This window comes from Mchenga conophoros, linkage group LG13 (genome assembly GCF_057382185.1).
Source record: "Mchenga conophoros isolate Kocher_MC1m ecotype Shallow Benthic linkage group LG13, M_conophoros_male_GT1.1, whole genome shotgun sequence".
NCBI classification, from domain to species: domain Eukaryota; kingdom Metazoa; phylum Chordata; class Actinopteri; order Cichliformes; family Cichlidae; genus Mchenga; species Mchenga conophoros.
Genome location: NC_140538.1, coordinates 25,710,514 through 25,735,433, shown reverse-complemented (window position 1 = coordinate 25,735,433; position 24,920 = coordinate 25,710,514). Strand labels below are relative to the sequence as shown.

General features: G+C 37.8%; 2 protein-coding genes across 2 annotated transcripts in view; both read left to right on the top strand.

The window, feature by feature from the left end:
* Positions 1-10,125: 10,125 nt before the first annotated feature.
* On the top strand, positions 10,126-21,277 carry pik3ap1 (phosphoinositide-3-kinase adaptor protein 1). The gene is made up of 17 exons (XM_085297485.1): positions 10,126-10,331; positions 11,120-11,545; positions 11,850-12,094; positions 12,304-12,448; positions 12,541-12,683; positions 12,779-12,911; positions 13,388-13,584; positions 13,675-13,852; positions 13,963-14,025; positions 14,117-14,371; positions 14,462-14,518; positions 15,654-15,847; positions 15,942-16,014; positions 16,197-16,364; positions 17,742-17,809; positions 18,632-18,732; positions 20,366-21,277. The coding sequence occupies exons 1-17, from the start codon at positions 10,301-10,303 to the stop codon at positions 20,478-20,480; spliced, it is 2,592 nt and encodes an 863-aa protein (XP_085153611.1). The 5' UTR covers positions 10,126-10,300; the 3' UTR covers positions 20,481-21,277.
* A 1,061-nt stretch (positions 21,278-22,338) lies between these two features.
* Positions 22,339-24,920, top strand: part of sorbs1 (sorbin and SH3 domain containing 1) — a 42,334-nt gene continuing 39,752 nt past the window's right edge. Inside the window, exon 1 of the mRNA XM_085297474.1 lies at positions 22,339-22,450. The gene's annotated coding sequence lies outside the window, so the exon portion shown is untranslated. The remainder of the gene's footprint in view (positions 22,451-24,920) is intronic.

The following is a 24,920-nucleotide window of genomic DNA, read 5'->3' as shown; positions in this document are numbered from 1 at the left end:
GATTTGTTCCTTTGTGCTTTCTAATGTAAAAAATATATATCGCTAGATTAAATGAACCTTACAGTCGTTTCATATACTTAAATGTTTGTCATTGTCAAACCATTCAGAGCGACACACTTGCTGTCGGTGTACCAAAATTTTCACATGAAACCAAGAAAAAAACTCTAAAAGAAACATTTAGAGCTGCGTTGGAGGAGCTGGGGTTGAGTCTTTGGCTCGCTCGCTTGTAAACTCCTCATAACTAAGATACAGTTTGGGTTTCCTTATTTATGATAATGAAATGTAATTCCACCCTTTACTGACATGCAGCGCTCTTATACTCAGTAAATTATTCCCTTTTTACCCTTACCTCCATATTTTGAAGCCATTACTTAATCACATTGTCAAAATCCCCATTCCCTCTCATCAATCCCACACTGAGCTTTATTTGTGATCCTCTCTTTCTTTTGCCCTCACTCATTTTATTCACTCCATTTCTCTCGTTCAGTTTTGCTGCACATTGGTGTTTATTTTTTTCGAGGTTGACTGGATTACCCCTGCCGAAATAGCTGTTACTCAGATTTTAGGTCATCTACAAAATCCATTAGGGGGAAAATAACCCCGTTTTTTTTTTCCTACCATGCATATTGCTCTGCTGTTTCTCATCTTTTGGCTCCAGAGTTTTACAGTGATATAAGTCATCTCCCACAGTTTTGTCACCTTAGAAATTTAAGGTTATTGTGCTATCAAAGACAAATGTTTTTTTAAGAGAACAAGGCTATGTGATATATTAACAGCTCTAGCTCTTGTTCAGTATGGATACTGAAGTGTTTCACATTATTATCAATAACAGAAGCGCTGTATGAGAGCCAGCTGTAGCAGTTCTCATAATTCATAATATATTAATTTATAATTAGCCGGTTTAATGAAAGTGATATCGCAATATTAGTTATTAGGTGTACAGTTTCAACAGAAACAAATCTGCTCATTCAGTACAATAAAAGTGGCCACATGAAAGAAATAAAGTGAAGAAGCAAAGAGTATTGAAGCTAACGAAGTGTATTACACACTTATTAAAGTAATTTTCACTTTGCCTCCCAGACCTGGCCAAAAACACTTTCAAAATCTCATTGTACTCCAAGGTAGGCTATGCAGAGGTTTTTTCCCCCCCTTGTTAACTTTGAAGTAAGCTCAAAAACGTATAGGTAGACAGGGGTGGCATCAAATAATCAGCAACTTCAAAAAGCATGCTGCCACTTAGCACTCCTAAAGCTAATGTCCCCAAGACATTCAGAATGGAAATTATTCAAACTCATTTAGTGGCAGCAAATTGGTCTAAGTTCAATCAGAAAACAGACTGACACTGAACAAGAAGTGCAGCCTAATTATACTTGTTTGTCAAATGAAAATTTCATTTGGGCAGAAATGAAACCTTCGAGCAACTTCTTTTAAGGTGAGCTCCTAGTTGTATTATCAGCTAAATGCAGTAAAATCCATAATCATACGATGATAATGAAAATGGAGCCAATGTTAACATTCAGGCTTCCAATGCCCCGGGCATATGGCGATAAAAATTAAGTACCATAGTCCTCTGCCAGGCACGCTGACACCCGGGCTGGTCTTTAGCCTCTTAGATGCGTTTTTGCATTTTAAAAACTTTATCAAAGCACTGTTGCAATGTGGAAAATGTCAACGTGAAATGCACTGAAGGCAAATTGGAATTTCATTAATAGTAAAATTATTGCTTTTGACTGATGTATTACTATGCTTGTTAAAAGCTAGAGAGTGGAACGCTCGTCTGTCTGGTCGGCAGCCTTGCCTCTTCTTGTCCCGTGCGATTTGCTTAAAGTTAGAGATCTACTTTTCTACTCAAAATGGAAACATGAAGTTGCTAAAGTTGAAGTGAAGAATATCTAGTTGAAGACACCCATTTATGGCGTGATCGCTAAGGCTGCTAACCAGAATACACCAAAGATAGTGAGCTTATTCAAGAGAGAGAAAAGGGGACAAAGTCTTTGTGGTGTTAGATACCTTCGACATTTATATCGAGGTAGTTTCATACTTGCTCTGTCTGTCCCTGCTTAAACATGGAGGTGATGCTAACCTGCCGATTGACCAACACAATGTGGATTTGTGCTGTAGAGCAGTGAGGTGTCTTCTCATTGTTAAGTGTGGTGACATCTAATCTCCACTATAGAGAGGAGGCCCTTGGGATCGCTGTGTGGATTGGAATCACAGGTAAATAGGCCTAACCTGGTGTGAAGGTATCAGTTCACTGAGACTTGTGCTCATTCATGAAGCAGTAGTGTTTATTGATTTACCCTGTAATCCTCTCAGTGTCAATGTCGTCATTGACGGAAGCAAAATGGCGTGCTAGGTGGAGTGCATTTTTTGACAGCCAAACAAGACAACAGATTAGTTGGAACAGAATAGATGTCATTAATGCTTTCCCATGTGACACTTAGTAGACCAGAAATATGTGTTTTAAAAATGGTAAATAACATAATGAGTCAGCTGCTGTGCATCTCTGGTGTAAAAAATGCAGACTATCTATTGCAATACAGCAAAAACACTGAGACAATAAGCTAACTGGCTTCAAAATTAAGTAATTGTAGTTGATGAGTGTTTCTTTACGAGCTTTCTGTTTGCAAATTTGAGTCATGAGTCTTCATTGCGTCTGCTTTGTTTCTCTGTTACTCAGCATCTGTCTCACACACATGACTTTTAGTGTTTTTCTTACACTCGGGAAGAATACATATGAAATGCTATAACAAAATATTAAAATGTTACTAAAGGGATATCATAACCACAACAGTATGAGCCATACTTTTTTTAGTCTGCTGTACAAATATGAAAAACTAAGTGTTTGGTTGTGTTGCATTCACACGTCACCGTATAATGCATTAAAAACAAGCAAGTGCCACAATCCAATATAATAATATTTCTTTTATCAAAATGTGTCAAAAACAATGTTGTCTGTCATAAGCTATGGTTGCCGTTAACTATAAATTCCTGGAAGTCACATCCTCCCGTGGACCCTCTCATGGTGTGGAGGTCACTCTGTTGTTTTTTTGTGCTGGTCACAAATATGTCACGCAGTGTGGACAAGGCATAAAAAGGCTTTGACTATATCAGTTTACAGTGCCGTATATTTTATTTATTTTAAATCTTTGTGTCAGATATTTTAAAAATGGCATGCTATTACTAGTGGCAATCAAAGCGCGGTATATTATAACTACTATTTTGAATCAGTCTGATAATTGTGTAATATACCAGTGCAGCACACGGTAAAGCATGTCGCGTTCCCTTTCTTCGATAACATCTACTTTTCACCATCGCATACCGGTTACACTGCTACCTGGTACAGTGTGCAGCTTTTGGTAATTTCAAATAATTCCAATCTGTAAAATGTTGTCACTCTTTTCATCTAGTCTAATGACAGTATTAATTGGATTTGTAATGATGTTTTAGACAAACCTATTTCACCAGACATCTTTCAGGCAATGGCCTTCGTGATAACGATGAATAGTACATGTCTGGCATACAGTAGCCGTGGAGCCCGCACTGAGGCATTTCATAGTATTTGTAGTGGAACTCTGACCTCTTGTGCTTTATTGTGGAAGTGCAGACTCTTTGTGCTATTCTCACACTGCTGGTAATAACAGACTCTGTCATGCAATATCTTTGTAAGTAGGAACTTATATTTAAGAAATTAAATCTTCTTAGAGGCCCCTTTCACAGCTCCTCTATATGTAGCACTTTAGGGACCCCTCAGGTGACATCCAGAAAACTACCATAATAGTCCCAGGCACAGGTTTGGTGATATTTTGAAAGGTCCTAAGAAATGATCCACAAGGATCCATTTATAGGCTGTTCACACTGGAACTGTGAAGGAACCTTTATAAGTTTCTGAAAGGGTACTTGAGAGTGCTGCTTAACCCAGGCTACTGTACCAGCTGTAACTGAACAAATTTGCAGTCAATGTCATCATCAAATCTGTATTTAAGTAACATTTTCCTGCTGCCTTATGGTCCTACTTTTTTCCACTATTTTGTTCATGACCTTTGCTGTCTAACATCCCCAGCAGCCACCCTCCAGTGCACACAGTTAAAGCAAAATGCCATTAAATATTCCTAATATCCCTTAATCCTTCAACAGTACGGCTCTAACTCTTGTCATATGCAACGAAACAGTGTAACTTTTTTCTAAGCCCTGCCTCTCAGTGTTATACGTGGTCAGTAGCAAAACAATGGGAGTCAATGATAGTCTCTCAGAGGCCATAGATAACATTTGGACACAGATCAGTTTGATGCACTTAAAAATCCACCAATTTACACATGGAGCATGTCACACAACAAAAGGTCTAACATTTTAAACAGAAGGAATTGTGTCAAAAAATAAGACTGAAGTAATACATCAGGTTGTTGCTTTGAACAAAAAGGAGCAAAGTAGACTGTTAGCTGACCCGGTCATCTGTTGATTGCAAGCAATTCAAGAAATGAGTTTAATGGAGGTTTCATGATCAACATGAGGTAATGTGGAAAATGATGTGGAAACATTTGTTACAGCTGGTAGTTTGAATCACATAGACATCGGCAACAGAGTTATTTCTTACTATAAAACAGTCACATTAAACTCTTTTTGATTATTTTATCACCACAAAATTAATTAAAATATTATTTATTAAATATCTGAAATATGAAGAAAATTCATTTTACCAGTAAAAGCAAGTATAATGTCATCCAGTGACATTTTTATATCAATTTCAACTTTAAACTTCTGGCATAAAATTAACTGTAATGTACGCTTTATTAACTTTGTTTAACCCGTGATAGATTCTTCTTTGAGTTGCCTTTAAAGAAGCTTTAATAATATCAACACAACAAACCAGTTACATTCTCCAAATTCTTCTCTTATCTTTTGTCTCTTTGCAATTTGAAACCCTTTCTGTAAAAGTGTTGCTCTCTAAAGGCACTCACCGAATTATAAAAGTTCATCTAGAGTATCTCTGCTAGAATATTTCCTTCCTTTGAACCGTCACTGTACAGATATTGAGAAACGTGCTTAAAAAATGTGGGTTTTTATGTTTTCGTGCTGAGTTCTTGTTTCTTGACCAACTGAGTTCATGTTCATCTTTATTCCCTTGCTGTCACCCGAGATCTATAAATTTCAAGCTTTAAAGTTGCTATAAGAAAAGTAAAGACATTCATGGACTCCTGCATAACGCGTTTGCCATTTTTGATTCATCTTACGAATCCATCTTTGTCAGCCCGATGAATCCTAATGAAGCACAAATCTGTCACATTTACTCCACAATGAGGGCAGCTGGCAAACTTTCTCAGGAAAATGAAACTATTATCTTCAACTACACACGCACAGGGCTCAATATAAATAAATAAAGTCACACTTATCTAGTGGCCAGCGTGATTACTGTAGCCAGCGCTGACATCCAAATTGACTGTCTTATCACGTTGAAGTGATTTCAGCTGAGTACAGACTGTAGATGAAAGCAAAATGATCTTTTAAATACTAGTTAAAGATGGCCGCTCGATAAGTTGTTCCACAACAGTTTTGATCAATGAAGCATGCATTCAATATATTGCCTATTTAGATATGTGAGATAAACTTAACTGGTCTTGTAAATGATTCACAAATTGTGTTTCCTTCAGCACGAGGTAATGACTTCAAGGCCTCGTTGAATTCTTAATTTTAGGACATATTGTAATTGCTTCGGGAGAATTATGGCAAGTTTAAAAGATGTGTTTTGAACATATATATCTTGCAGTATTTTTTCAAATTAAAACTACATATATTCATATTATTATTTGAATATTATGATATTTAAAATATATACAATTATTCCATGTAAAGTGTCTATTAAATTACAAACACAAATGTTGACTGCTGGTCAAATAATTGAAAATGGACCTTTAGGTAATATTTCAGAAGAAAGCTTTGACTACTTCATGTCTTAAAGCCTATGAATTGAATTTGTTGTGCTCTCCCACGACAAAGCCTGTCAGGTTGGAGCTCCGGCTGTGGAAAATGTCAAAGCTATTTTCCTCTTTACTAGTCAATGCAATGCTTGTTTAATAGTAATTGGAATCTTATCCCGCTGTTTGCTCATCATTTCCAGCGCCTAGTTATTCCACACCTAAACTCCATTTAAGTTTTTAATAACATTTTAGAATAGTTCCCATTCAGGTAAACAGAATCTGATTACCTTGATGGATTGAAAATGTATGTCTGACGGTAGTTTATTTGATTTATTTATTCAGGGGACCTCAAATGGAGGGGACTTTAACCGAGGCAAACAAACGGTTTCCCATACCTCTCCCAAGAACACTGAAGTTTACAGAAACCTAGATTTTTATTTTCTCAGCCTGCTCGCTTCTCTTTTCAGCTGTGGAAAGCGAAAGGAAATAATGTTAGCTAGATCTGATGTGTTTATTCGAGACTTTTTTATTTTTTTGTTAGCATATTATTGTAGCTGCATAAACTAAAGAGGTAAGTCATTCCAGACAAAGTCTCCACAATCCACCTGTTAAAGACACAAAAAAATGCTAAAAACTGAATACGTGTGCGCACCGTGCCAGAAGCCAATAAGCAAGACTCTAAAACTATTCTGTGATAGTTTTGGATTTCTCTCCCTCCATAAGCCTCTCATTGTGTCAGAGGACCTGCTTTGTACAAGTGCCTGCCAGCTGCTTACCAAATGAGGTTATAGTGTTTCCCTATCAACTGTAAATTTCAATAATTTGTTGGAGGGGCCTCTCACTGTCAGTTTTTATCATATTATCAATGACGACTCAATTTTCCTCTGCCACTCCATCTCAAGCACTGACCCCTGGCCCTATTACAGTCCTGTAATGAAGTGCAATGGAGTGGTAATTGGTCCACATTATACCAGATCAGGTAACATTAGACTTATTTTCTTATCACAATGAGCCCTGCTGGTGACTCTGAATGAGAAACCAAACACAGTTTCTTTCTTATGCAGGCTATCATCCAAATAACTTTTCAGCTAGAGACCCTTTCCCCATTTCAGTTTTCCATTTCAAGATTGCGCTCCCTGTCCTCAGACTGCGCTTTGTTTTCCCGCTTCCTCTATTTTAAAAGTCTCCCAAACAGCGTCTGAGGCAGTGCAGATATGAGGTAGAGCTTTCCCGAGATGGGGAAGTACAGTAAACGAGACGGTAACATGACCGTTATGTCTGCAATATTAGATGTACAGTGGTCTGCCTCCCCCTCACTCACTCCCCTCTGCTTCAGCATCCTATCTTGGAGTTCTTAGTGCTCTCTAACTCTGGTTCTGACTTTTTTAATGTTGTTTTATACATCTTTATGAACACTGAAAATTCAGTGTTCGAACTTTAAAAGTGTGCTGCCATTAATATTAAGTCTACGTTTCATCATTCATTAAAAAACAGCATATTGGAAATGCTAACTTTCCACCCAGGAGACAGATTACATAGATTTCACTGAAATCAGATGCAATTTGATATCAGTTTTCTTTTACCTATTGCAATAATTCATATTCCAAAAGTCTTTTAATTGATTAATGCATAAAATTAATTTAACTAAGAAGAAATTAATATGTTGTGTTTTCCTGTTAATGGTCAAGCACCCTGTTATTGTTAATCTATTGTAGACAGGAGTCAGACACACTGAAAAATTCACTGTTAGCTTGGTCAGTATTAAGCTGGTCTGACTTACTCAGTGCCAGTGCAGCAGAGTATCACTCAGCTGTTGGTCCACGTCTGAACTTTTGTGCTACGAGAGGCAGGTCTGTGCTGTGGCTGACGCACTCTCTGTAGCAGGGTTGCTCTTTGCGCTGAAAACACACACAGGACTAAAAAGACAGGATATTGGATAACAAGGTTAAAACATAAGAGCAAAAATATTCTCTTATTAAACTCAGGCTGCAGGGATTTGATTTGAGCCACCTAATAGATAGTGGTTTCAAGGGAGCCCAAACAAAAGGTAACGGGCCGGTCATGCTTATGGTAGCTAATGGCAGATTTAAAAGAAATTAGGGGACTCTTTTTCTACAGGAAATTGAACTTAAATACGGGTCATGGATCACCCTGCTCTTCACCGGCAGCTTCAGAAGTCAGAAAGTGAACTTTTGCTGTGGCCATTATAAGGTCTGCATCGCAGGAAGAGGCTAGAGCTGAAATAAACCTGACCGTATTGTTGGAGAATAGCAGTGTGAATTGATTTTGTCAATGAAATAATGTCTAGACAGGTGAAGACACTCTTGCTGACTGATTCTGTAATTACAATTAAAGCAACAACTCAGTGTGACCTATTTGTATGTGGGTTGGCCACCCTAGAGCCTGAACCTCAGCAATATTAAAGCAATGTGGAGTCATATGGACTTTAAATCTTGTTAGTGTTGTACACACTCTTGTTTCTGCCTTCTACACTGAATTACTGTTTCTGTTTGCACATTTCAGTAAATACCTGAAAACCTGAAGTGTACCCTGCGACACTTTTAAGCATGCATGAAAGACGTTTTACAGGAAAAAAGAAAAAAAATTTAACTTCTATACATATCACCTGCATAATCTGTTGAGTCTCTTTTTGTTTGTGTAATTAACTAATTTTAATCTTATTTTTTATAGGTCAGTGAATTCAGATTGCTGATACTGAATCATTTTTATCTCCACATTGGCAGTTCAAGGCCAGGTGCAGTTATTTTCATATCTATAAAATGTGGTGCATTACAAACAGTGAATATTTAGTCTGCAGCTGACCCCAGTCTATCTTAATAATAGTTTTTAAATCTTATGTACATGTTTGTATAATGTGCCTCACATTTATTTATTTATGAAAATATACATAATTTCACATTTTTATTTTGGATTCACTGTCAAACTTTTTTTTCAAATTGATCCACCAATGGTCTTATGACTGCAAATATCCCTGCCAAATAAGAAGCATATAGCAAATAAACATTATTGTTAAAGGCTCATACAGCTATTTATTTTATTTTTTTGATTGTCTGTATATGGAAACTATCTCTATGACTTATGCCAAACTCACCACAGTCTTTTTAACCAAGTACATATCCATGCCTATAGGCAAAATGATAGGTGGACAACAATCTAATGTTAAGTTAGTTAAGTTAGTGTCTTCTGCCCTCTAGTGGTTGTGTCAGTGTGGTGCCATGTGTTGCAAATAGTTGACATTTACGAGGGAACTGAAACTTCAAATACTGAGTAACAGTTACACCAAACATGTGATTCATTATGATCAGTGACTGATTCACGTTTGTCATGTGCTTTCTGTTTTACTTAAGAAATATTTAGCATGTGGCTGTATGAGGATGTACCCTGTGTGTGTCAGCATTTGAGCGCACAAGTAATTTTGTAAGGCTGAATTGTGTTAGAACTTCACATTCATCCTTCACATGTCTGTGTAATGACGCCAGCAATGAAAGCTTTTAGTTTTGCACTTTCAGTGTTGCTTTAAGGTGTCACAGCATCACAGAACAACACATTTTTAAGGTGTGCATCACTTTTTGCAGAAGTTGTCACTTTAGTCTTATGCATGTTAAAGTTAACTGCAACACAGAAACGATGTGTTTACAGTAGTAAGTCTTACTAGTAAGTAAGTTTTATTGGCCACAAATGTATAGCTACTCTTTTGAGGTAAGCATGTTCATTTATAAGAATTGTAATTTTACACAATCACTCTGACCTTAAAACTCTCTAGATAGACAGCACCTTGGTAAGGAAGTGAAAAAACAGAAGAAGGATGTGGCTCATAACAGGTGAATTGATGTTTTCCTGTGTGTGTGTGTTTGTGTGCGTGTGCGTTTGTGTGCGTGGGTGTACAGTCTTCACGAAAACCAAGAACAAAGGCGAATCTAAAGCGTCGCCTACATAAAAGACATCAAGTGGTTTTGTGTCGTTTCTGCACGTCGCAAAATTCAACACATCAAATTCTTAGCTAAGCCCTCGTTATCTTCATTTGTGTTTCATCTATAGAATATTTTGCTGTTTACAACATACAGATATACACAAAGCAGCCAAAAACAAATGTAACTGCCGACATGTTGCACATTCTGTCATGACAGTGGTGCGTTTCTCACTTCTTCAACTGTTTCAGGAAGTAGGGCAGAGTCACCAAAATCAGGAAACTAAGTGTTGCTATTAATACTGCTGAGCAACGAGCTGTAGCTGGTGAAAGCTAATGTAGTCTCAGCTGATGAGAAGAGAAGCATCAGTAAACTTCATCGAATTGAAGAGAAACATTTGGGCAAATGATGATCCTTTTGAGGTGATTTATTTATTTGATTTGAGGCTTCAAGACCATGGGAGAACCCATCTCAAGCACTGAATCAGGTAATACGACCCGTCGTGTGTACCTTTTTTTTCACCAGCTAGTTAGTGCTACAGTTTACAAGATGTACTGAAACCTTCATTATTAACACATAGTTTACTCTTTTGCATTGTTTGACTTTGAAATGATGTGTTCATTTAAATTGAGTTTCATTTACCAGAAAATTCAAGGCAAACTGTTTTCTCCGCTTTAAAAAGAGGAAGCAAGCATCTTAGGCATCCTGTATGGTTGATTTGAATTAATGTAGTATTTCCAACACATGTAAAGTTAAATCATTCATGTTATCGGTCCTTTAATAAAACGATGTAAGGGCTCACTGCCCTGTCGTTAGTGAGCTGCTCCGATGAAGCGAATGCTTGTGTGGGTGCTCTTTCCTAGGTAGCGTGTACAGAGGTGAGCTTGACCTGATTAAACACTGTAATGAGTCAAACAAAATTACTCTGACCAGTGTTGACACAGCGCAATGTTTGCACAACGTCTTGTTGGCTCTGCAGTGAAATATCAAACAGATCAGACATTCATTCCCCAGCCACAGTCACCTTGACATTCCACAGCCGGACAGCTGGTACGTTGTGGAGCATTTCCACGGCAATCACAATCTGCTGCAACAAGGAACTCAGCACATAATATTGCTAGTGTCATGTCATTAGTGTATTTTGAGCAGAACGTTGATTCACTGTGTGCAGTCAGGCTGGGTCAGCAGGTTTTATGCTTTGGATACCTGCTTTGGAGAGTGTTTGCATACATCTCTTGAGCGTACAATCACACTGTAATGCGTTGTGTTTTTCAGCACATCCTGAATCCTTCTCAAGATATGAGCTGTTAATTCTGCACACCACTGAGGCACAGGAATGGGCGTCATATTTGCACCAGATTTTGAAAAGTTCTCGCAAATTCCACAAAAGATCAATTTTGCTATATGCAATCAGCACAGCCGATGAGCTCCACGGATATAATTTTGAATATTTCCAAAGCTGCAAGAGCATCGTGCTGCTCCTCACAGGGGTTTTCCTTGACATCCTCTGTGACCACGAACTACAGGAGGCACTTCAGAGAATTCTCTATCCTCCTCACCGAGTGGTGGCCTTTTTATGTGGTGTGTCTGAGGACGAACTATTGACAAAGATTTTCCAAGACTGGCCAAGCTGGAGGAAGCTCTACGCAGAGGATGAGCCTGGTGTTTATGTTTCTACCATTTTGGAAGCATTAGCCAACAGTATGTAAAATGTTCTCTTTTGTACAGTGTTTTCGATGCCCAGGAAGCAAACATAATTAATTCAGTTTTTACTGCACCCACAAAGAATAGGATATTAAATAAAATAACAATTGTCAATTATCTTAAAGCTGGAACATAAAACAGAAACTCTCAGTGAGAAAGTTGGATGTGCTGTAGTGAAACTTTCTGAATAACTAAAAGAAGGCGCTTTCATCTAGACAGATGTTAAAATTGTGCAATTTGTAGAAATTTAAAGGGAAAATAAAGATGTTTGTAATACATTCGATTTCTTTTTAATTTAAAGGCAGAAAAGTGGAGCTTGAACGTGAGAGTGAAGTTCCTGTAGCCCTAGACGATGTGTACGTCTTACCAGTTTTAGATGAAAATCCTAGCACTGATGAAACAGAGGATGTGGTGACAAAAGAGTATGAAGAAAATGTCCCGAAGGATGAAGAGCCTGCGAACGCAGTAATATCAGCAAGTCAGGAAATAACTTCACCCACGCACATCACCTGTCTCACTGTGCAACCAAACAGAGTTCTGTGCGGGGTAAGTAATTGCACAAGAGCTGCATCAAATGTAATGTTTGTTTGGTTCATTGAAATAAATCCAGTTTTCTGTATTACATTGTATGACAGGTACACAGAGAAACATTTACACTGATCTTCTAGTGTTTAGCGGAGCTAAAGAAAGTTCTTGATATCAGTAAAATGTCACCAACACGCCAATTTTATTCCAGTTTTCCATTTTTCTTTTAGAAACAGGAGACACTTTTTATCATTTTCAAAAAGAAAATAGATGATCAGTCGGATCCAGAGGTGGAGTTTTCATCTGAAAATGTACCTGCAAAAAGGGTGCCAGGCACCGTGGAGAATGAATACACCATAAGTGTTACTGCACCTGGCAAGTATCTGTAGGAAGTCACAGGACTTTTATGTTGAAAGCTTTAATCTGAAATCACCGTAATTGTTAATTTGCTCTTTATTTTCATTTAGATATGCATGCTGGAATTGTGTCCCTCACTATGTACACTGGCCAGTCGTCTGTCAGCCTGACTCCTGTTACGTATTACACCAGCATGGGTGAAGTCAGTCGGTATCTTGAAAATGCTACAGATCCTGTTAACTTCATCAGCCAGGTGAGACATTATTTAGCGCTTTAAATAGCATCGTTGTGCTAGATTAATGTTGTAAAAGCTTGTGTAAGCTTTATTTATTTATTTTGAACATCCAGGCATTCAACATAACAGCCAATGCAACAGAATCACTGGACAGCATGTTGTCCGACTCTTTAAAATCCAAGATCCCTTCAACTGGTCTTCAGCTGTTTGGAATCAGACAGATTGAGGAAGACAATATGTCAGCATGTAAGTTTAACACATGATTTTATTGGTGTTGGGCGAGTCAGCTAAAAAAATTTGTAGAAGACTTCCTGTTATCGCACATACATTATATGGTGAAAAGTTCTGGGCCACCTACATGTTACACTTACAGGAGGTGCTCAGTCATGGAAACCCACCCATAAAGCTCCTGGCGCAGTTTGTGGCCAGATGTTAATGCCAGTGGAGGCTTGGAACTTACCGCTACTCACCGCTGCTTTAGATAGCTACAAACGCTGGTGACTTATAAATACACTGTAGGCCTTAGCTCTCAGCCACCCTGCTCTACATCTTTATGTGGTCCACCACTTTGAGGCGAATTTGCTGTGGTTCCCAAATACTTCCACTTTGCAATAACACCATTAACAGTTCTCATTTAAATTCAAAGATTATGATAAAAAGCAGAAAGTGTGAGCAGCTGATATATAACTGGTTCTATCTGTTTGCCTTTTTGTGGGCTTCAGATCAGCGGAATGAGGAGCTTCCTACTTTACTCCACTTTGCAGCCAAGTATGGCCTGAAGAAGCTGACCACCGTTCTGCTTCAGTGTCCTGGAGCTTTGCAGGCTTACAGTGTGATGAACAAGAATGGAGACTACCCAAACACGCTTGCAGAGAAGAGTGGTTTTAATGATCTCAGGCAGTTCATGGATGAATTTGTTGTAAGTCCACAGAGAAAATCTTTTCAATTCTTTGCATTTTCACGAATTGTACTTAGCGTCTGGTTGTCTTTTGCATTTAAACAAATCCAGGAGACTGCAGACTTGCTCAAGTCTCACTTTGAGGACACTATCAACACAGACGAGAGTGCAGAGGTATATGAGTTGATGTCCACTAACTCTCAAGATATCATGATGAAATACTCGGGTTGCTCAGAGGATATATATGAGTCGATGCTGGGGATCAACCCTGAATGTGCAGAGGATTTTTGTAAGTATCGCACTATTTTATTTATTGTTCCAACAATAATTCATACAGCAAAACTGGGAGCAGCAGATGATGATGGTGCTGTATTGTTTCTTTCTGGTGGGGGTTTCAAGATGAGGTGATGACTGCAGTAGATGAGAACCCTGAGGAAGCTATGCTTCGGAAGTTCTTTCAAGGTATACATTTGAAGTTTTAAATAATTTCCTTAAATAATATTGCATCCTATATGGCATTGAGTGCTTCATGTGGTTACACTCTTACCTTTAGCAAAACCAAATGCCACTGAAGTCAAGAAGGACAATGAACCTCTTCAAAGTGAGGAAGAGGAAAAAGTTGATCATAATAGCTTAGATGAAATTGAGGAAGAGGAAGACCCATACAACCTCTGTCCAGAGGATATCTACGATACTGTGGATGCAAATAGTACTTACAACCCAGTAGTCCTGAACCGTCCACCAGCCCCTATCCCCAGGCCTGAGCTTAACACTGAGCTTGAAAAGTCTACGACGTACATTTCTAGAGGTATGGTGCAGTCTGATTTTTATTTATTACGTTATATTTTTTTTATATCACAAATGTGTCAAAAATATGTAACTTTTATTTTTTTGATAGTATTTTCAGATAAAGGTACATCTGAGAATAAAGCAAAGGACATGGGATATCATGCAGGTAAATCCCAATAAAAATAATTTTCTTTTCATTTAATCATTATAGTCTGTTATGCTTCTGTTTTCTCTTTTTTTCACTTATATAAAGCTAGTTTAGAACTGGTCATGGTTTCATTTGGTAAACCGCTTTTGAAAAAGTGCCTTTATTTTATCTGCATCTTGATTACTTATCATCAGTCTTGTCCAGTGCTGTAGCATGTTTCTGTGAGGCACAGGGCTTTTAATACTACCACATTGGTCAAAACCAGTAACCTTTGTAGTTGACTCAGTGGTTACAGCTAACTGCGTTGGGGGAATTTTTGGTGTCAGAGTGGGTAGGTGACTGAGAACAAATGTTCATGTGATCTTCTGACATTAATAGGCCCTTTTCACAGCAGACACTTAAATGTGATACGGGAAGAGCAAAAATGTACGTGGCCCGTACGGCAGAAGCGTTCTTGTTTTTCGCTCCTCATTTGAATATTTAACTTTAAATGGTAAAAATGAAAGTGAAGTTGAAACCTTGAGCAAACCCCAGCTGACAGGAAGTAAGGTGCAGCCTGGACTAGTTACCAGTTCATTGCACATTTACAGCCAGCTTAGAGTTGCCTATTTACATAACATGCGTGTATCTGGTAGCCCCCAGAGGCTCTGGGCGCTCATACAGACACAGGAAGAACATGTAACGTCTGAATCCTGAACTTTCTTGCAGTGAGGCAACAGTCCACTACTGTCACTGACATGTCAATTACATCCTCTGGTATTATCGTCTTGTATTATTATACTGCATTACGATTGGTTAGCTGTGTGCACTGATTATGGGTCTGATTTTAAACTGGTTTGCTCATCATAAATAAAAATACAGTACTGTTATTGAACTATTGTCATCAACACATAACAAGAGGTCTTATTTTTGTTTTTGTGATTTTTTAGTTTTTAGGATTTAGTAGTTGTTTATATTTACATCAGAAATGTAAAGACATTTAAAATTTAAAATAATAAAAAATATTAGTGCGCTTGCTCTCGCACCCATATTACCATTATACATCAAACTATTGTAAGACTTTCATGAAACTAATACAATATTTTATGTTCCAAAGGTTTTTGCTTATAAATTAATAATAGAATAAATTATACACTATTTTCCTCCCATTCAGCTCGGCCTGTAGTGGAAGCCCCCACGCCTGCATATGATCCTTACGCTGGGATGAAGACCCCTGGGCAGAGGCAGCTCATATCTCTGCAAGAGAGGGTAAAAGTAGGAGAAATTACTGTGGACGAAGCAGTCCAAGAGTTTAAGGCTTGGCAGGTTGATCATGAGCGGAGGGCAAACTCCATACGCTATCAGCAGGTAGATCTAATGTTCAAACTTTGTGGTTTTCTAAGAAGTTGATTGTTGGTTAAGCAATAAAAGTAATGCCTGTGTTTCCTTTTTCTTACTTGAGAAAAATCTGGAGACATTACGAAACAGCATCACCAGACGCCATAAAGAGAGAGAGAAGACAGGAAAGGAACTTGGTAAAATTATTTATGTTCTCATTTGGAATCAGATCAGGTTCACGCAGATTTATCACATTGTATACCTTCCACTGTTTATACGCTGATACTGTTAGGATTCATTGGTGACAAACACATATTGAAAAATAACATGCCATTGCTGTCAAAAACGCTTATCTTTTTAATCTGGTCTTTTCCCGTAGAGTATGAGATAAGTGCACCCCTTCAGAGAAACTCATTCTGGGGCACTGGTGTCACATTAGAGTGTGCTGTGTATGAGTCGACACCCAGAGCGACGGCTCAGCCTCCTCCTGTGGCTCAGGTTATCCAGAGAGGCAGCTGGAAGACAGGTAGCACATCCAGCACATCGAGTGAGTCCAAATGCTTATCTTTACTTTCTGCTTTTATCAAGTACTAAACAAAAAGACTTAAAGCTTTCAGTCTTTCTTTGTGTGGCTTTCTTTGCAACTCCATTAGAGTACAGATTGGGAGAAATGTAAATTATACACATATGTAAGTCACTGAAAAAGTGATGTGCTTGTAGTCTGACTTCCTGCCTCCACTTTTGAGTTGGAGAGAGAGGTACGTTTGAGCACCAGATCTGATCATTCTGTCTTTTCTATGCGTCAATTTTAGCTGTGGTTCAAGGAAAAAGTGCTAGATGGGATCATTAGAATATTCACATGGATGGTACGAGGCAGTGTTACTAATAAACCCGCGTTTAATTAGAGCTTGGACAGAGCAGACCTTGCTGAAAAATTATTTATGTCAAAACAGAAATTCAACACATCAGTCACAGTTTTTCAAAGAAAAGAAAGGGTGCCGTGTTTGCTCTGTGGGTAAGCAGGCAACCACTTGCTGCACAGCAAGAGAGCCGCGGCGCAGGTTTGAGTCCGACCCGTGGCCCTGCTGTGTGTTTTCTCCTGTTGCGGGCAAATAAATGCAAAATTTATTTTAGTCTCACATTTTTTTTAAATCTTAATTGAGATCTCATTTTAAAAGTTTTCAATAAAAAAGCAAGAAATAAAGTAGTCAGATTATAGCTTGAAATATTAGGTTAATTGTAATAAACAGACTTTTTCTGTATGATAAAGTTACATGACTCTAGTGATTTTGTTACTGCTTAATGTTACTTAATGTTCTCGAATGTCAGTGTATGTATTTTATTTTACTTTGTTATTATTATTTCCCATCTTTGTAGTTTTGTTATACATAAAGGATGAGACGTTTTGTGAAACTTTATTTGTGTTTTTACACGTCGCACCAGCAGTTATAATTCAGTCATAATGTTTTACGAAGAAAACCATTTTTTAGTTTGTTTAATTAGCCCACAAATGCAAAAGTATTTTAAGGTTTAAATTAATGTTTAATTTTGCTGTAGTAGATGTTTTATTCTTCTGTTTTTTTTTTTTAAAAAAAGCAAACATTTGCACATAAATTTCAAAAGGGGCAAGCAGTTTCCTTTCAAAAACACTGATAACATTAACGGATTTAAAGAATGGCTTGCTATACTGCTTCATGATTACTTTAAGTCTGTAATGGTGGTATGCATATGAGCTGCGTCTCTGTCTTGCTCTGATTGTTCATACACCTTCTTGCAGACATCTTGTATAATAGTGTCAAGGCCTAAAACATATTTTACCCACATTTAGCGAAGTGGTCTTACAACATAATTCACCACAAGCACTAACCTCAGAGATACTCGGAATCACGTGTTTTATTTTTGCTGTGCTTCTTCTTGTCATCAGGCACCGAAAGCAACAGACTCAGCACGCACAGCACCTTTAGCTACAGCAGCGGTACAGAACCTGACGAGGTGAGCTTGATTTAACAATAGGTACAAGTGCATCTTCAAGGCACGTGGAAACTGAAGGGTTCACACAGAAATGCATTTGCATGAGTTATAGCTAGCTGTTTCTTCCTTCTTACTCTTTATAACCCAAATTAAAACTTCCCTTTCTCTTATGATGCTGCATGTGTCTGATGTCTATACAACATGACTGCATGCGCAGTAGAGAGGTAGAAAAAAAGAGGTAGAAAGTCTAGTGTTTAGTTTTGTTTTATTTTGCTCTCTTACTTCAGCTTTTCATTTCCTAAAATACCTTCCAGACAATATTTAAATGTAAGTTCTGTAAATGTGTGTTCTTTACTGAAGCAGATTCTATATCATTTTCATTAGCGTTTACTGTCTGTCATCATGATTGAAGAAAAAGTACAGAGCTGAAGGAGATTTGGGGCACGGGCAGACAAAGAATCTCTTAGATTTTGGTGCAAATTCTGTCCTTCTTTTAATTGCAAGATGGGTAAGATGAGTATTCCCTGTCTGTTGTTAAAAGACTCAAACTGCACGACCCATCGTGGAAGCTTGACTGACACTGCTTAATGACTTCCTCAGGGTGTAATTAAAACAATGATCTTTTATTCTCCAGACCAACAAAACAACAACTGTCATCTTTGTGTGTTTAGCTGAAAATTTGGGAGTTCTTGACAGTTTCAGTAGATGAATTGCTTAAACCAATAACTGTGACAATGTTAGCTTTTTCATTAACTGACTCAGCTGTTAAACTAGAGCTTTAGGCTGTTTTATTTTGAAGTATTTCAAGTGTGGCCACATATATATGTCATTGTATTTTTAAAGGACTCAATAGAAAGTTTCCCTCCTCCACCACGACCGCCACGGCCAGGCAGTGCTGCACCTTCCATTCCTCCACCCAGGATTCCTCCACGGAACCCAGAAAGGTCAGTCTAGAGAACAGCGATTCAGATTACTGAAGTGAAAGCAGAACCATGCAGTACTGAGCACTATGCGACATCAGGTATAGGAAAAAACAACGCAAAGTAGCAAATACACTGTACGGTTATGTGACGGTGCCTAGCAGCAATCATAACTGTGTTAGAATATGACAGAAAGACTGGGAGCACGTAAAAAAAAATCTATAAGCAGCACTGAGTGAAACAGAAAAATGTAAAAGAGGAAATGTTCACCCACCACTAATTCGCAGCTGTGCGTTTCAGAGGAAGCCAGAGCGAGAAAGTGATCAAGATACTGATGCTTATACTCTGTAAACACACAAATAACTTCCACACACATAGGTGAGACCACTTATAGTGAGACCACTTAAAAATGAAAAAGATGAAAGTGACTGAAGTGGGTAGCAAGAGCTGCCGTAAATTCCTGAGAACCTGTGAAACGCTGCAGATCCTTTTTACTGATAAATGCCCTTCTGTGTCTCTTATCTCTTTCAAAAAAAAATCTGGGTGGCAGTACAATGTATTTCTAAAATCTGATAAACAATCAGCTTCTTTAGCTTTCTGACATGATGTCAGAAATATTATATTATACTTTAAATATCTGCATAATACTTCTCATTCATACAGTAATTGTGTGTGATGAGTTTTAATTACTATTAGTGGGTAAATACAACATTTGTGTGCTGTTAAAAAAAGACTCAAGAGTTAGCAAAATTGCTTTAAGTACACAGAATTTTAAGTAATTTGACATCCACAGACTGACATTAAATTATTCAGTTTTTAAAGAATAAATAACAGAAATGAACAAACACCTACACCAAGTATGTATGAGCTGCTACATAGAGTATACTAAATTCTTCATGCGTGGGTTCAATTTGTTCTCATTGCATGGTACTGTGATCTTATCTAGAGTTTTTCTTAGCATCTGTGTGTCTGAAGGTTAAAAGATCAAAAAGATATTTGTCTTGGGAACATGTAAATGAGAAGTTACAGTATGAAGGGTGATGGAGTGCAAAGCGTTTGAATATAAACAACCAAATGAACTTAGTAAATTGATACAAACGTGCAACAGCTTAACTTGTGTGTGCGCTAACATTAGCTAACTTTAGCTAAAAACGTAGCTAAATGTAAAACTGCTTAATGTTTCTTTAATGGGCTGTAACTTAAAGAATTGTTGATTTCATTAAAAATGTTAATAATTCAGTTTATTATTCCACCTACATAACTAAATAAGATGATGACTAAATTCAGTAATGATAGAAAAAAATAACATGCTTTGACATTAACTAACTTTGCATCAGAGCTGTGACCACTATCAGAGAGTTCATGTACTGTAGTTCCTAAAACATGCAGTTTGTTAAAGTATTGAAATCTATTTTAAACCAGTGAATGAGTGATTCTTGTACAGTTCATATTTCCTGAATGTAGGGTGTCAGATAAGTAAATGATACAGAACTGTGTCTGAAATGTTATCTTTGCATCTTCTTTTCAAGTTTTGTTTTTTTCTCACGCATAATTATAAGAAATTAAACGTCACAGTTTACACACCCTTTGCTGTATACCGTCTCTACTGTTACAGTGCAAATAACCTTCCTATACAGTAACAGTGTGTTTCCTGCAGGGTGACAGAGATGGTCCATGAGCGTTACATATCCTGCCCGACACGAATACTTCCTCAAAGACCTTCTTACAGGCCAACTGACTCAGCACCTCCTGTACCTCGCAGACATCGATGAGAGCCGCACATCTTCAATTTTACTGAATTTGATCTGTCAAGTTGTAAGTTATTTATTGTGTAAGAGGGATAGAGAAGGTAACATGTAGCTGTAAACAACCATCAGGTTTAGCAAGATGAACTCATGCAGAGTAATGGTTATATATTATTTAATTTTTTTTCTTTCTCATGTATGAGTCCACAGAACCAAAACATCCATTTCTCATGACTGTGCCTGTGATCCATGTGTGATATGTTTCCGCTGTATTTGCTATGGTATGTCTTTACTGTAAAAAATATTGTAAAAGTAAGTTTGTAGTTGTAAATAAATGTGAGATTTTCAAAGAATATAATTGCAATAAATATTAAGTGTCCTAATGAAAATCATAATAGTAGTATTAATAGTAGGCGTATTAATTTCTTTTTGTTATGGGTTTAAATTTTGATATATTAGAATAGCAAACATTTGTTTTTCTTGATATTCTAATTATAATATTTCAGTGTGTTCAATCTCCTGTTGTGTAATTTAACTGAAAAGTGACATTAATGCTGCTCCGTTTACCAGATAAATATGTGATATTTTTGCCTGTGCTAATTATGAGTTTTGTGGTATTCTACTTACTTTACCTGAATTCCTGTTACCCACCAACAGCTTAGTGACTTACAGTTTAGCTGTGATGTTTGTACAGTATCATTCTTAAACTGAGTCATGAATGGAGTGGGGAAAGACAGTTTTGTTGTCTAACAGACCTTATGTAATTTTTTAAACATGACAAAATGGTGATTAAAAAAATACATGTTTTAGCTGGGTAAGTACAACGCAGCCGCTGTTCATTTATTAAGCTGTGATATACCATTTGATCACTGGATGGTGCTTCACATCTTCTGTTACCCTCTAAAGGTATACTTCAGCTTATATTTACATATTTTTTATGTATGTAAAAACCTTTTACTTGATATTATCAAATGAGTCAAATTAACATAGTGTTATGAATATAAATGAACCCTAAAATAGATCCTTTTAAATGCTTTGAGGAGAGAAAGGTACAAAGTGCGATGGAGTGTAGACAGCTGGGACTTCTGGCCGAAACTTTCAAAGTAAAATCTTTACTGTTGTAAAAACGTCAAATACAGTACTCTACAAAAGTATTAAGCCACCCCTACAGCAACTGGCTGCCCTATTATTATGCTGAGCTTACAACTGTTTAACTTATTCCATAATAAACTGTATTTGTAGCAGGTGGATAACAGTAGTGAATATTAATATTATTCTACTATTAACAGCATAGTTATTTGGTGAAATTTTTTTTTTTGATTGATGATGATTGATAGTTACATAGTACTATGCAAAAGTCTTGAGAACATCCCTTATTTTCTAATATTTTGCTAGAAAAATGGGAATTAAAAGTCTTTAAAGTCATTTATTGAGGCATACACATTTAGACAATTCTAATTAGTTTCAAAGTTAATATTCAATATGACAATGTTTATTCTTCAATGCTGCTGGAAATCCCTTATACGAGCTTTCTAGTCATAGTCTTCAGGAATAGTTCAAAGCTCTCCTTTGGATGTTGTCTCTTTTGTTCTTTTCTCAGACTAAATGATCCCACACTGCTTCTGTAATGTTGTGCTCCGGGCTCTGTCGAGGCCAATCCATCAATCCATAAAGGAATTAAATAGAAAGGTGGATAAATAGCTCTATCCAGATGCTTAATATTTCCCAGCTATCTACCAGCGCAACAGACTTACAAAGTCAGCAGTTGAACTTTTTTCTTCCCCCTTTATGTTTGAAGCGACTAGCTTCAGGCTTTTATTGTGAAAGGAGAGGTCTTCGCGCTCGGTGGGCGAGCAGTGCGCCGGTGTTGACGCAGTTGAAACCGGTGAGTGTGAAGCGCTGACAGGACGCTGGTGGAGAGCAGCTGTCGCAAAGAGCTCAGTGAAGTGTGTCTGTCTGCATCAGCGAGCACAACGCTGGATTACCATCACAGAGAGGTGAGCGTACCTGCTCGTTACAGCTGCACTTCTCTGAAGCCCTTCTTTAAGATTTTCTCTTAAAAGAAAGGTTCTTATTATCAGGGCATGAACAGTTTATTTTTATTTCCCACTGGCTCTGTTAACAGCTGACTTGAGAGTTGTTAAGGTGTGATGCAAAGCCAGTACTGCATAATGTATTTCATATTAATTACAGAGTCTGCTACGTGAGTTTATCAATGGTTAGCAAATATGAATGCTTCTGTGAGTCAGTCGGTTTTGATTTTGCATCTCAGCAGATGGGGGCATTGGCTGTGGGACAGTTGCTGCAGTAAAGGCAGATCCATACAGTGGGAATGGGTGCCGCACTCTGTAGCTGAATGCGAGAAGAAAAAACCTAAATCCTTAATCTGAAAATTAAAGGATTGCTGTCTGTATAACACTGCTGAATAACATTTGTGTATCTATTTATTTATTTTAAGACAAATCCGATCCCGCGCGTTGGTTTCTTTAAGTTGGACGGCGGCGGTTGTCAATGTGAGTCATAGGGGGCAGACTTCAGGCTACTCTACATGCATACAGTAGGGCTGTGACAGCAAGACCATCCACTTAATGGAATGCATATTATGCGGCATGGAGATGTTGGGAGCTGTTCACTGTACAGTGTGATCAAACTAAACTGTCACCTCTGTCATCTTTGTTTTGGAGATATTCTTGATAGGAGATTGATTTTCCACTCCTTATTCCAGGGACATCTTTGTGAGCATGACTAACTTAGCACCTGTGTTATGTAACTGCACAATATTAAAAGTGTGGATGTTCTTTGTGTTGACACAAGGACCTGAATGTTGGGCTATATGTCAAACAGGTCTGTCTGAAGACTCACGCTGAACAGCATGTGATATGAACAACTGCTTGGCGGCACAACTGTGGCCACACACAGACTCACAGACTGTAACAAACACCTCCGTCTTGCCCACATCTTAACTGGGATTTTCTCTTAGTCCCACTAAACATGCCACTGGGAAGGATTGTATGAAGGCAAAACTGACATTGGTCACTATGGTTGTAATTTTTTATAATATGCATTTTTCATTGTTGCTGTTATGGAATTCTAAGGAATTACAGAGGCATCTTTGCGTGATGTCTACCTGGAAAACAATCCTGCCGTTTCCTATTTTAACAGAAGATCTAAGATTGGAGCTTTTTATAATACATAAGACGCCTACTTGTGAAACTCTACAGATCCCCCGCCTCAGTCTTCATTCACATTTTTACCCCCGAGTAACATGAGTCTAAACAGGCGTGATAAAATATTAACCCTTGCACAAATAATTCATCAAACCGCTCCAAGGACAGGGGGAAAGTATTCAGACGGATTTTACTCCAAACCACCTGTTTCAGTGTTTTGCTGTGTAGCTGCCACGCTCTGGAAATAACCCAGTCACTTGTGTTCGTCTTATCATGTGGACTTGTTGGACGTGGTTAATGGAGATATTCAGTTATCTAAGCGTTGTTTACATAGAAAGATCAGGAAATCCATTAGCTTCCCACATGTCCTTACTACAAGTACAACAAAGACTTCTGGTTTACCAGATGTCAGTAGAGGACCTGTGGCTGTTTACACAGGGATTTTGATAGGTGTGTACATATAACACATCAGTCACATGTTTGGTAGCAGCTCACCCAGGAGCCATTTACTTAGGCAGGGAGCAGACGTACCCTTATGACATTTTGCAGGTTCTGTTGTGCATTTAAAGCAAGGTGAAAGTGATCTATGTGAAGGAAAATGTTTGTTATGTTCTGAAAGATTGAACACATGACGGTATTGACTTTTTCTTCAACAGTAAATTTGGATGATTTGCAAAGGAATGCTTTCCCTCCTCGATTTAAAACATATATATGTATATATATGTATAGATACAGTGATTCATCAGGTGTTTTAGTGTATCTAAACAGGAGGATAGAGTGCACAGTTCAAATAATATTCAAACAGAGTGTAAAGTTTGCAACCTGCATTAATTTTAGCTGCAACGTGTATGCTTGAATTTTTCCATTTGCAGAATAGCATCCACCACCGAGGTACACATCGTGTTTCTGTATCCAAAAAAGCCGATACAGAACTGATTGATCTGCACAACAAACAGCTGCCTGATCTGTGCAACTTCTCGAGCGCGGGGCTTTGTTTACCATGAACCCAGCGCGGTTGTTAATATTTTATGACGAGTCACATTACACAGTTCCCCTAGATTTGAGAGGAGCGATCCTCGGAAACATGAATCTCAAAACTGAATTTTAAAGATTTGCCAAAGCCAGCTGGCCTGGGGAGTATCATAGTCTTGTTTTTCCATGATGATCTCCATGTGGTTTGGAAATCAGACAGACAACTAGTCACAATATGTTTTGTTTTTTCATTCAAGTCCAATTACCCCTTTGGTCATGCAGTCTCCTCAGAATTTATTTGCATTGCCAAAGTGTGGATAATTTAGCT